The 14394-nt window shown below is 37.5% G+C and overlaps 1 protein-coding gene across 3 annotated transcripts in view; it reads left to right on the top strand.

Annotated features, from left to right (window-relative positions):
- MICU1 (mitochondrial calcium uptake 1) overlaps positions 1–14394 on the top strand; it is a 246858-nt gene that overhangs the window by 132836 nt on the left and 99628 nt on the right. For all 3 annotated transcript variants that reach the window (XM_076010083.1, XM_012762546.3, XM_012762541.3), the window contains one exon: positions 13840–13922. In XM_076010083.1, the coding sequence (XP_075866198.1) occupies positions 13840–13922 (83 nt within the window). The remainder of the gene's footprint in view (positions 1–13839; positions 13923–14394) is intronic.

Genomic DNA, 14394 nt, shown 5'->3' with positions numbered 1-14394 from the left:
GAATGTGGATTAAAAAAAATAAATAAATAAATAAATAAATCTGTGCAGTGAAATTTAATGCAGTTCTTAATGTAATTTTTGTAATACAGAGATTTATTAGCATAGAAAATGTTCATAATATAGATATGAGTCAAAATATACCTATTTTTCTATTTTGGGAAAATTAAAAATACATACATACGTGTGTATACACACATGCACGTGCATATATATACACTTTAAAAATAGTCCCCCCTTATTCAAGGCATTCTCATATCTCACTTGTTTTATTTCAATACATTCCTAGTTGGTGTCCCCTTTTTCACACCTGCATCCCTGTAGTCTACTGAAATACAGTAGCCAGAATGATCTTGTTAAATTTAAATAAGATCATGTCATTCCTTTACTCAAAATTCCCCAAAGCTTTCCAATCTGTCTTGGAATAATGACTATATTCACAGTGGCCTATGAGGCCCTACATGCTTTTCCTACCACTGTCTCTTTTAAGGAAAACACAGATATTGGCAGTTATTAGAATTCACTACACTTATTTTTCTTTTAGCCACAGTGAAGAGGGGGTAGCTACTCTAATTACTGCTAATTCACATTAGTAGTTAAAGAAATTTGGAGTACTAAGTATAGTTTATTAAGCTTCTCCGATGGTTTTTGAAACTTTTCTCTCTTTTTTGTAAACACCTCTTATAATTAATTTTTAGTGTTTGCAAAGTCTGTATTTTAGTCATGTCTATGTTTGCTGGTACTGTAGAATTCCAAAAGTTCATTTTACAAGTATCTCAGTACGTAGAAATAAAAATGAAAAAAAAAGGATGTTAGATTCTTGTAAGGAAAAACATAAAAGACTTGGCATTACAGTTAAATGAATTTATGTACCTTAAATACCTCCATGGGCCAGATACTTTGGATGTCTAATCTGTTATCTAGGACCAAATTAGATACGTTAACACCATGAGGCCCCTAGACAATTACATAATTAACTTCAGTCTTCCTGTGCTCACTCCCCTGTCACAGAGTTGCTTTTAAACTGGGTAAATATGAATCCATGAGAGAAGAGGGGATGGGATCCCTCATTTTAAGAAAAGCAATGGTCCAAAACTCAGATTTATGAAGCAGGTCAATTAAAGGGTAATTATTCTTTTTCCACAGAAGTAATCACTGCAGTATTTCCTTAAACCGATTATTTTTAAGTCTAGGCTATGTGTAAAGTAATACTCAACTGTATTTGATTCTAATGCAAAGAAATTGCCTTATAAACTTAAGAGAATAACATTATCTGTTGGGATTTAGCACAAAAATAGGTAAATAATATAACTTGTTTCAGCACCTAGAAATGAAAATGTTTCAAGCAGAGCATTATTTTATCGTAATATTGTCCTCACAAACAAGGTCATCTGTCTTTTTGTTCTATGCTAGATTCATCAGGAACTCCCTCGCTGTCTTTTTATAGTATAATAACCCTGTTCATAATTCTCTTTTGTGCTTGGCTCCCTTGGCTTTCCAGTGGTGGAACATGAGTTAAACACATAGGGCTTCCTTCTTGCTTGGGCTCTTTCCACTAAAGGGAAGAAGCCTGTAGATCCGGACCAAGACAAATTAAAGGGAAAGGACTAGTCCTCAGTGAAATGTCAAAGTAAACTAAATTCACTGCCTTCCAGGAAATTCTTCAACAAAATTACTTTTTCCCAGCCTCGCTTGGTGGCTCACGCCTGTAATCCTAGCACTCTGGGAGGCCGAGGCGGGCAGATTGCTTGAGGTCAGGAATTCGAAACCAGCCTGAGCAAGAGCGAGACCCCGTCTCTACTATAAATAGAAAGAAATTAATTGGCCAACTCATATATATAGAAAAAATTAGCCGGGCATGGTGGTGCATGCCTGTAGTCCCAGCTATTTGGTAAGCTGAGGCAGCAGGATTGCTTGAGCCCAGGAGTTTGATGTTGCTGTGAGCTAGGCTGATGCCACGGCACTCACTCTAGCCTGGGCAACAAAGCAAAAAAAAAAAAAAAAAAAATTACTTTTTCCCCTGTGTTGTGCAAAGGGAACATGGGCACACATACCAGTGCTACTACACAGTGTAAACATAATCTAAAATAAGATCTAATGGGGAAATTCATAGGCAGAAAAACAGCAAATTACTCAATCCCCATCCTCTTGGCCACTGAGCAGAAAAGTATGCTTAGTTGGGTCAGACATAGCTGGAGCACATCATGGAAAGCAGCCCCCATAACTCTCCCATAATTACAAGGATGAGAGCCAGGAAACATCCAGGATGCTATGTTACAGAGGGAGCTTTCTGGTTGATAAAGTGGTCTTGTTAAAAAGAGCTCAACTAGCTCCACTAGAGCTCCTCTAGCTCCACTAGTGGTAGCAGCCTCTTCTTTTTTTCCTAATTTTTAAAAATTTATTTTAGAGACAGAGTCTCACTCTGTTACCCATGGTGGAGTGCAATGGCACTATCATAGCTCACTGTAGCCTTGAACTCCTGGGCTTAAACTGTCCTCCTGCCTCAGCCTCCCAGGTAGCTAGGACTACAGGCCCATGCCACCACCATGCCTGGCTAATTTTTTTTTTTTTTTAATCTTTTTGTAGAGGCAGGGTCCAAGCTTGAACTGAACTCCTAGCTTCAAGCGATCCTCTCACCTCAGCCTCACAAAGGACTGGGATTACAGGTGTGAGCCACCATCCCTAGCCACTTTTGCTCTTATTAACCCATCTGCCTTGAGTTTGTTTCTGTCTTATATTGATATTACCACCTTCCTTTCTTCCTGTTTTAGTTTTCTTATATTTCCCCTTTTTAAAAAATCTTCCTATGTTGTTTTATTTGGGGTATGTTTATTATAAATAACATAATTTGTTACAATCTGAGGAGATTAGTTCATTTAATTTTATTATGATTTATTTGGTCTTCCTTCTTTCACCTTATGTTTTTTATGCTTTCTTCCTTTTCTCATTTAGTTCTTTTCCTATATTCATTGGGTTTTTCTCCTTGATAATTTCAATATGCTATTAGTGGTAACCTTTAAATTAAATCCATACACAGATATATACATATATGTATGTATAATATGCACACAGACATACATACATATATGTATATAGATGCGTGTATGTGTGTGTATATATATTTGTGTGTGTGTGTGTGTGTGTGGCCATTTTGTGGCTTCTAGAATGAAGCCATCCATTACTTTTAATGTCTCCTCTTGGAAGCTGAGAAATTTATCTTCCTTTTACTTTCTTCTCCCCACTCAGTTTTTGCAATGTTAATAATCTGGTATTTTTTCCAAGTTACCTTTATTTTTAGATAATTTTATGTTATATATTTTCACTTCCAAGAAGTATTTTTCATATTTCATTACTTTATAACCATTTTGATGTAATAGCTAAGAGTGCATGCTCCAGTAGACTATCTGAATTTGAATCCTAGCTCTATGACCCTGGACACACTTTCTACCTTAGCTGCTGCTGCTTTTTTTTTTTTTTAAACAGGATGAATATTAATAGTACCAATGTCACAGGGTGGTTGGGAGGATTAAATAATTCATATAAAGTGCCTGATACATAATAAGCATTTCATAAATGGCAGATGCCATTAATATTATTGTATTAATTATTATACCATTATTGAAGCTCAACTCTGTTTTACTGATTTTATTATTTACTTAATTTATTGCTCACATCTTAATGTATCTCATCTTCCTGTCTTTATTTCTTTATTTTTATTGGTTTTCTTTGTTGCTGTCTGAAGAATTTCCTCAACCAGGACTGTCACACTTTTTCTTAAAGAACCAGATAACAAAATATTTTAGGCTTGTAGGCTATAACGTCTCTGTCGCAACTACTCAACTCTGCCCTTGTAGCTCAAAAGCAGCTGTGGACAATACATAAACAATTGGCTAGCCATTAGGCTACCTACTGTCTTTTACCAACCCTTGATCCAGACTTTTACCACTGTTTCTTGTAGAATTTTAGTAGGAAAGGTATATGAATTATACAATTGCAAAATCTTTGCACATCTGAGACTATCTTCTGTTGCTAATATAGGTAAATGATGACTTCACATTTATAGAATTTTAGATTACAGTTGTTTTCCCTTAAGACTCCATAGAACCTGGTCTGTAGTTTTCAAGTGTTATAGAGAATTATGATACAACTTAATACTTTCTTTTTTCTAGTAACTAATATATTTTCCTCTTGGATGGTTGAAGATTTTTCTTTAGCATTTGACATTTTACCAGGAGAATTTTTTTTCCTATTCTATGATAAAGGAGCAAGGCTAAGAAGAACTAGATTAATGTATTTACATATCATGAACCTTAACTATTTCTGATTGCCTTATCGTCTTATTCTCCGACTCAGGAAATGTCTAGATATTATATTCCCAAAGTTATCAATGAATACTTCTTAATATTTTGTCATTTCAAATTGTACATCATGTGGGTAGCTATATATTTTAAATGGCAAGATACTGATGTAGTTTGGTCCCTCTGTAGTATTATATAATTTAATGGGAGTTTACAGCTGCACAATCACATAAAACATATTTAAGAAATGGTCTAATTACTTTTGTTTGAGAATATTAAATCACTATATGATAAGAAATGATAATTTTTGGTATAGTCAAAACATTATTACAGTGTTTTAATTATAATTCTAACACAACCAGAAGAAAGAACCTTGATTTTAACTTTATTTCATAATACAGTGTCTTATGTAACTAATTACAGTTCATGTGGTTTTTTGTCTTTTGTTTTTAGAGTTAAATTTTATTACATTTTTTTTATTTTCCCTGTGCCTTAGAGGTGTCAGACAGCACACAAAAAGGACTGGTTGTTAAAGGAAAGGAGGAGGCAAGGATTTCTGGATAATATTTTAATATTTAAGAGTGATCAATCTATGAATATGGAAAAGTTAATTTAACTTCTCACACTATCTTTTGTGCACAGGTGAAAATGTGAATGTTTCTTTTTTAAGTTGAAACTAGGTAAGGCCCTAGAACAAAGCATTTAGTGGCAAGGAACTATCTCAGAGAAAATGTGATGGAACTAAAAGCCAAAATTCCTAAAGCAAACTTGGGGAGCATAGACCCTCAAAGCTTCATTCCTCTCCTCTGTGCCTTTCACAACCTACTAGGCCACCAAGCTCTCAGATCAGAGTGGCAGATGTGAGAAGCAAGCAGGCAGTCTGGGGCTAGGGATATCTGGGGCTGGGGAAACTCCTGAGTTTGATGAACTTTTGTAAATCTGGTTTCTCCTCCAGAAAAAGCTACAGAATCAAGAATTCCTGGTAGCAGCAGCTCACTGCAGGCCACTGCTGTTCTCACCATCAAAGGCTGCTTCACAGTATAGAACATGTACGGGTGGAATCTGGTGCCACTGTGCTCTCGGGCAGTAATGGTGCCAGTGATACGAAGGTTCTGGATGACAGCAGGGTCATCTGGAATGCTTGGGCTCAAAGCCAAAGGTGGCTGAGCTGAGAAGATCAGCTGGAGAGGAAGAACACAGAACCAGTGCAAACTAAAATAGAGGGAGCACACACCATTGGCAAAATCCTACTCTAAGCATGAAGGTCGGGGAGTGGAGGGAGGTCATTTCTGACTCCTCAAGCAAAGCTATAAGAAAAGTGACATCTCCTTGCTTTACTTCCATGTCTGCTGTGTCAGTCTGGATTTCTGGGCAGGAGTTCAGCATGGAGATCAGCAGTCCTGTCTCTGTTTCTGTCCCTGGTCTTACCTCAGCCTCTGTTCCTTTAATTCCTTCACCATCTTTAGGCTCTAAAACCTGGAAACCACTTAGAGCATACAAGACATCTTGGATCCTGTCAGAGAGGAAGTTGCCTGAGGTCATGAACATGTTGGTTTCTTTACCCAGTTCGGATAGTGGAGACTTCAGCTCTGAATCCTCACATAAGAACAGGGGCCCTCAGATATGAGGGAAATGAAATGAGTTATTTCCTACTTTCCATTCTTCAGGCATCCAATCCAAATCCCTTTATAGCTTCAGGCATTCTTCAACTTCTGGAGAGGGGTCTGAAGGCCCTTCTGGCTCACTGCACTGAGGAGCACTGAGGCTGCTGTTGAAAAAGAGGCACTCATTTCTAGCTGACTGACATTCTGCCTCAGCAGTCAGTAACAGAGATGTGAGCACTGAGGGCTGTTCTAGGGCACTGGCTGGGCAGAGTGGTTTAACCCCATCTGCCAGATCATTTCTGGCCTTGGAAAAGATACTTATGAGTACAAAGTAGATCCAGTCAGGATCTGACAGTCTGCTGCTCAGTGGCAAGGTTGCATTGCAAATAATGAGTTCAGAGGCTACATGGCATCCAGTCTCCAAGGGAGGCTTGGGCACTAGTGCTTGAAGCAACACATCCTCAAAAGGTGACCTCAGCACTGGGGCTGTACACATCAGTAAGTGGGGCAATAGCCCAGCAATAAGCCTTCCAGGGTTGGGAGGGCTCAATTGTACCACTCTGCTCCCCTGCAGTGACCGCCTTTGCTTGAATATAGCTCTGCAAGTGACAACCATAGAATCAGAACATGGGCACACATACCAGTGCTACTATACAGTGTAAACATAATCTAAAATGAGATCTAATGGGGAAACTCATAGGCAGAAAAACAGCAAAATTACTCAATCCCCATCCTCTTGGCCACTGAGCAGAAAAGTATGCTTAGTTGGGTCAGACATAGCTGGAGCGCATCATGGAAAGCAGCCCCTATAACTCTCCCATAATTACAAGGATGAGAGCCAGGAAACATCCAGGATGCTATGTAACAGTGGGAGCTTTCTGGTTGATAAAGTGGTCTTGTTAAAAAGAGCTCTACTAGCTCCACTAGAGCTCCTCTAGCTCCACTAGTGGTAGCAGCCTCTTCTTTTTTTTCTAATTTTTAAAAATTTATTTTAGAGACAGAGTCTCACTCTGTTACCCATGGTGGAATGCAATGGCACTATCATAGCTCACTGTAACCTCCAAAGCTCCTGGACCAACCCTTTCATGGCCACCTCCATCTCTTCCTCAAAGGCTGGCTCCTGACTCACTAAGTGATATTAGGATAACACAAAGTCCCAAATAATCAGGATAACCAAACTGTGGTTGATCTCCTATGCCAGCTGCCTTTCTGCCTCAGGACTTGGAGAGCAGGTGGCCATTGGGATGAAACATTCTAGGTGCAATTGACCTGAAGCCCATGACAGTGGCATTAGAGTCCAGCCATCATCCCAGCACTACTAGCAATGTAGACGCAAGGCATAGAAGCCACACATTTATCAGAAGAGGGATGAACAGGAGCCAGCCAAGCAAGATCCCCCCACCCCTACCCAAACCATCAGCTTTTGGCTATAGATAGACCATGCTGAAGTCTCCTGGGTACTTTCTGTGTCTTCATGGCTGAGAGGACCAGGTGGCTCTCAGATGACTGCCCTGTTTTTTACTTCAGAATTCGGGACAAGGGCATGAACCGTACCCTGGATACAAGGAAATCTCTTGTGCTATTCGAGGAACCAGCAGGAATCTGGGCCTTTGAAGTCATATAGACACTGCAGAATGGCAGCAGCAGCTCTGCCTCTCTCCCTCACTACCGCCAACAAAGCCTCCAACAAGCCCTTTCCAGCATAGATCCTGCTTTTGTGCAAAACTGCAGCCTTCATAATGCCCCAGATGATGAGCCATGTTGCTGGCTCAGGGAAGATGGTGCTGGCTAGGGCTGGGTCACATGTCACCAGGGGGTACATGCCCAGAGTGAACTCATTGAAGTCCTCTTTGCTGGCCTCAGCCTATAGCCACCATGGGCTCTTGCTACTTGGGCAGCTGTACTCTTGAAGCTCGGGTTCTGACTGGGCTGTCAACTGACTCCATGTGGATTTTTTTTTTTTTTTTTGCCATTCCAGGTCTTGCATTTTCAGAAGTGTTTGCCTAATTCCAGGACAGAATGCCATAATTACTCTCATTGATTCATCTCCATTGACTTTAAGTTTCAAGATTAATAGTGGTTGTGATGGAGCATGAATAGGAAATTAAAAAAAAAAAAGATTAATGGTGGATATTTCAGCTAATAGATAAGTCTGCAAAACAAAAATGAGGGCAAGCCTGACTACGGGACTTGTGAGTTGTAGCAGAAAGGATAACAGTTAAATTTATTAACTGCTGGTTATTCACATTATCTCTTGCCTCACATAAATTTGCTTTTATCCACAGTTAACTGCATATAAAAAGTAAATATAAGATATATAGCTTGGCCGGGCGCTGTGGCTCACGCCTGTAATCCTAGCTCTTGGGAGGCCGAGGCGGGCGGATTGCTCAAGGTCAGGAGTTCAAAACCAGCCTGAGCAAGAGCGAGACCCCGTCTCTACTATAAATAGAAAGAAATTAATTGGCCAACTGATATATATATATAAAATTAGCCGGGCATGGTGGCGCATGCCTGTAGTCCCAGCTACCCGGGAGGCTGAGGCAGAAGGATCACTCGAGCCCAGGAGTTTGAGGTTGCTGTGAGCTAGGCTGACGCCACGGCACTCACTCTAGCCTGGACAACAAAGCGAGACTCTGTCTCAAAAAAAAAAAAAAAAAAAAAAAAAAAAAAAAAGATATATAGCTTTATAAAAAGGAATATTTCTTGGCTTTGTGCATATCTTTTATCATTCTATTAGCTATAGTGTTAACATGGCACTTATTGTGAAACTATTAAAAAATGCTGAAAAGGCTAAGAGATTATCAGAGTATCAGTAAAATAGTTACTACCAGAAAGGACATCAGATTGCAACAGGCCAACTAGGTCAATGGAAAGAAAATTGGTCTGCTGTTACTTAAGCGTATTTAAAATAATAATGCAATAATAATATATTGATAATATATTAATGATAATATAAAAGAATAATATTCTTATGATATTTTCATTTTCTTCTGAAGCTAAATCATCCCAAGAAAATGCTATGCTACAACTACAACACATCATATCATGGGAACTTTTTTCCTCTACACTATAGGAAGGGCAGAAAGATTTTCTTCAGACTATATGTAGCCATGATACCTTGACGCATTTGGAAGAATTGAGAGAGAGAGATGTTTTTTGAAATCTAATCTTACGGAATTTTATCCCTCAATCTCCAACCCTAATGTTATATAGAAAGCAAGATACTAGATCTTATAATAATGCTAATCCATTAGTCTGCAGAGAAGCAGTCCTGTCGTTTCTAGAAAAGACATCATGTCCAAAATTAACTATATTTTAGGATACTACATTTATAGAAGTACCATTTCAAGTACCCTAGAGGAGGGCTATTACGATGTTGAAGTTCTGAAAGCAGCTTCTGAGAAAACTTAGTAGAGATGTGATAATAGTGTATTTACTCAATGGGCCATAATATATAGGTGAGGAAACAGATATATTTTTTATTCTTTTAAAAAATTAAATTATAATAGTTTGTAGGAGCTACACAGAGTAGATTCGGGCTCTGAATGAGAAAAAATCTCAATTAATATGCTCAGCAATGCTTAGGGCTCAGATACGGTGATGTCTCTCTCAGAAGTAACCAGACAGAGGCTATGTGATCATCCTTACAAATTCGGTAGAAAGGTCATTATTGAATAGAGCATCATGTTCTAAAGTTTTTTCCTAACTCAGATTTCTCTAATGTTGCATATTAATTACCTCATTTATCCTACATCATCATTTTTAAATAGGAATGGTATAGGTAGAAATTCTTTTGTGGTAGAGTCAAACCAACAGAAAATAAGAAACTTGTTTAGAATCTAACCTATTCATTTTTTCATCATTCTGTCAGTACTACCAAAAAAAGAATTAAAGGCAGCAAATGATTCATGTTGTTGGAAGAGCCAGAATTAGAGCCCTAGTCTTGTGCATTTTCTATTAAAGAACAGTAAGTGAAACAGCCATGAAAGTCTCAAGACAGCTAGTGTTGTTGCTATCTGATTATTTGACTGACTACACATAAACAAAGATGCTTTTTTTCTTACTAAAGCAAAGTAGAAAAAAATAATGTGCTTCAGGGAACAGTCTAGAGTTGTTAATGTTATTATCATTATTGTTAATGACAGAATAATATTATAAACATAGATTCTTAGCCAGAACAGATTTAATGTAGCTCCATATCCTAGTAGCAAAGATTGTTACACAAATTCAAGTAAAAGGTATATAGTAATTAACCTTGCATAGAATCTTATTGTTTTTATTAGTTCTAACATTTGTTAATATCATTTTGGTAATCACTGAATAGAAAGCAAATTATGCTGTTTTCAGCAGTGGGGAAAGCTTCACTGTTCACTCCAAGTGGCCTAGGTTTTAAAAGAATTCCTCTCTCAGAACCTTTCTGTGGAAACAGGTTATGAGTTAGCATAAACACAAGATACCATAAAGTCTTCCAAAACAGCTAGACTTAAAAATTATCCTGGAGGCTGTTTACAAGAGAATGGCTTGACATCATATTCTGTGTAGCATGTTTCACCAAAGCAAGCTGGTTTGGGGCTTGTTTGTCTCATATGCTTCGATGTGATTGCAGATGAAGACTGAAAGGTTGAGAGCTTCTCCTGGGACTAGCTTCCCTGATAGGCTGGTGAGGCCTAAATGAGAATGTGCAAGGCTGCTGCCCACCTTGCTTCAGCAGTACCACAGCACAGGAGCACAGCCTCTAAAGTGTCAGCCCATATACTTTAATAAGCATTCTGAGTAGCTCCACATAAAGCAAGCTCTCCATTTGAAAGTAAGTAACTAAATTGGATAAAAAGACAAGAAACCTTAAGCAGTACAGGGTGTACTTTGTTTGGTACAATGAATTTAACCTTAGTTGTAGGAGGAAATATTAACTATGATTTGCTAGAATAACTCATTCAGTCATTTAAATGATCCAGGTACATGCCTTCATGAAACTCACTGGACAGTAAGAATAAAAGATTATTATAAAGCTAAAAGTTTAAGCACTCTATATAATCAGTGGAGATAGAGAATGGAAATCCTGCTTTAATTTTGGGAGCACAGTGACTTGGCTCTCACCAATTTTTTTTTTCCTATCTCTATTAATTTGGACTATATTCCTCCTGATGCCACTTTCTGTCACTGCTTTCTTTCCCTTCCCTTACACCTTAAATATTGGTTTCCACCTGCATTCTCCTCTTTGCTCACCCTTCTCACTCCTCAGTTCTCCTTGGGCAAGTTCATTTCTGGCTCTTTGCAGCTAACAAGATATCTGCCAATAACTCCCAGCTTTAGCCTCTGTCTTTTAAGCTTTAGACCCGTGTTTCCAACTATGTCTTGAACATTTCAATCTGAATAAGCTATGGACTCCTTGAACTTAGCAGATCCCATCTGAACTCATATTTTATTTCTCAAACCTTTTACATCTGTTTTATCTCTTGGTTAATGACATGCAAGCTACCCAGTAGTCTAAGCCAGTTATGCTGTCATCCCTTTTCACTCTCAACCCATCACAGCTAACTAATCATTAAGTTATATAATTTCTGCCTTCTTGAAGTATTTCAGATTTGTTCCCTCTTCTCCATTACCACTGCCATCACCTCAGTTCACATTTTCAACATTTACAAGAGCTTCTGTGATCTTCTCTGAAGCTGACTCTTCTTTTCCAACTCATCTTTCACATAGTAGCCAGAGAAGTCCTTTATAAATGCCTGATTGTGTCACTCTTCTACTCAAAGTATTCAGTGGCTTCATAGTGTCTGCCATTTTTACAATCTCAAGTATCTACAGGGATTAGGCAAATAACATACGTGAGTGAAGTAGACCGAGTGTGAGACGGTAAGGAAGAATAGGAGAGTGCATTTCTGTCTAAAGAGATTTATATTCAGAGTTTATTTTTTAAAATGTGACAGGTTGGGCATGATTACTCATGCCTATAATCCTAGCTACTCAGGAGGCTGAGGCAGGAGGATCACTTGAGCCCAGGAGCTTGAGGTTTTAGTGCACTATGATGACTCCACTGTACTCTAGCCAGGTTAACAGAATAAGACCCTGTCAAAAAAAAAAAAAAAAGACACATGACAAATCTATCTGAGAATTTAATGTTGCCTGTGGGTCTCCATTTAGTACAGCCATGCCTAAAGTACTGAGCGTAATACATGCAATATTTCTTTGATATTGGGTATCTTCTTGAGATGAGCAATGTGCAACTCTCAGCTATGCAGAGACTGACACAACCAGTGAGTCATTTTTGTTGTTCTGTTTCAAGGTCAAAACATGTCAGCATGAAGAGTATGTGTTTATTATTATAAGTACCTCTGTATCCATATTGGAGGCCATGGAGCATAATGAAAAGTTTGTAGGCTTTGGAATCAGTGTTGACCTAAGTTCACCTTCCAGTTCTGTTACATATTAGTTGTGTACTTTTGAGCTAGTCATTTAATTGCTTTCAGCCCCAATTTCCTTCCCTGTTTATAAAAACTTTCAGTATTGAAAGTATAAAAATCAAATAATAAACAGCTTTAAATTATCCAGCTCAATGCTTAGCACATAGTAACTCCTTAGTAAAAGATAACAATCAGGCAAGTTAGGGAAAATTTGAGAAATAGCAATAAATATACAAAAATCTAATTCCTCCAGCTGCATCCTTCTCAGCAATTGTAGTTGTGGCCTAAAGAGCAAACCTTTTGGAAGCCAATTATCAAATCAAGTGAGGCAGACGACTGTAGCTGACAGGCATGTGATTCACCCAGGCAACTAAAAACTAGAAATTTACCAGCCTGGCTGGCTAGCTGTCTGAAAATGGAATTTAAGTCCAGAAGATATTGCTATTGATAAATCCATGAGAAAGATGGGAATATGAACTCTCTACAATTATACATAATGTATAAAAATTCATTTTTACTTTTTAAATCTATATATAATCTTTACTTTTTAATAAAAATGATATTAAGTGAAATTTCAATTCAGTGTTACTAGGATATGTAGGGTATTTATTTTGGTCTATTCTCTAGATCTATATAAATTTGAAGCACCAAAGGAATGTGGTAAACAACTTAGTTTTCTTTACCAGAACATTTAGTATGGTAAAAGAGGAGGGCTGTTAAGTTTGTAATTTATTCTAGTGGACAAAATATATTAGTTATATTTTGATTGATCAAGGAACATCAAAGAAGCTTTTATGAGCTTTCATCATTTTTAAGGGGAAGAAAATATACCATCTTGTCAAGCTTTGCATTTTTTCATTTTGTTTTTTAAACTGAAGCTTAATTTTAACATTTAAGTATACTTTACTCAGTAATTTGTGTATGTAGCTGACATGATTGAAATAGAGGGCTGGATGGCTGACAGTATGCTTGTCTACCTTACAATAGAGCCTTAGTGATAATGAGTAAACTAAGATAAGAAAACAGCTTGAAATTATCCTTGTTGGCAGAATGACATGCACAGAACTCCTAATTGTACTTGCAATGGAAAGAACAAGTAGAAAGCTAGCTTGTTTTAAGGGTAAGACAAAGCCTTAGAGTTTCAACTTCTTACTTTTTAACAGATGTCTCACTCTAGACAGACTTTCTTGCCCAGATAAATAATACTATATTTAAGAAACAGAGCAACAACATTAATAGTATATGGCTAAGAGGATGTTGTCTAAGAAAGTAAAGCTGAAATATTTAAGAAAAAGAATGTTGAAATACAAAGAGAAACAAGTGTTATCTTTACTAGCCATAGTAAAATTCTCTTTTGGTTTTACTTATTCCTAAAAGATAGACCTGAATAACTATGGTATTATTTTGTGATTTTGATATTACATTTTGGTATTTAGTCATTAGTTTTTCTTTAAAAATGGACTTATTTTTGGTCGATGCCATCCAACTATTTTTTTTCTTCCCTCCCTTTCTCCTCCTCTTCCTTTCCACTTGCAGCTCCTCAGAGAAATTTTGAAATTGCCTTCAAGATGTTTGACTTGAATGGAGATGGAGAAGTAGACATGGAGGAGTTTGAACAGGCAAGTTGTCTAGGAGAATTCCTTTAAATACATTAATATTTAAAACACATTTTCATGTTCCTTGGAGTTACCTTAACCTTAGTCATATACTTGGTCAGAGGCTATTCCAATTTTTGAAGTACCTAATATGTGATTTCTCAGAATTATCTTTTGAACAGGTAAGTTGTATTTGTTTGCTTTTCACTCTAAATGTAAGGAATTATTTGAGCATGTGATTAAGGACAAGGTTACTCTGATTGTCCAACATGAATTAAACTATAATGCCTCTAGCTGGAAGACTAAATTATGACTATTTAATCATATATTCATTTAACGTGTATCAGAAAGCTCCAGTGTGCCAGGCAGTTGCAGAATATAAGGATGAATTACATGTATTCTTAAAGGATTTCTATATGAGAAGGAAAAATGGTACCATGCCTTTGACTGTACTAGGTTCCAGCCATGAATGTTTATAGTTTCTTCTGAATCCTGG

This window comes from Microcebus murinus, chromosome 14 (genome assembly GCF_040939455.1).
Source record: "Microcebus murinus isolate Inina chromosome 14, M.murinus_Inina_mat1.0, whole genome shotgun sequence".
Classification (NCBI taxonomy): Eukaryota; Metazoa; Chordata; class Mammalia; order Primates; family Cheirogaleidae; genus Microcebus; species Microcebus murinus.
Note: the sequence above shows the minus strand (reverse complement) of the source record. Positions and strands in the feature narration are given on the sequence as shown.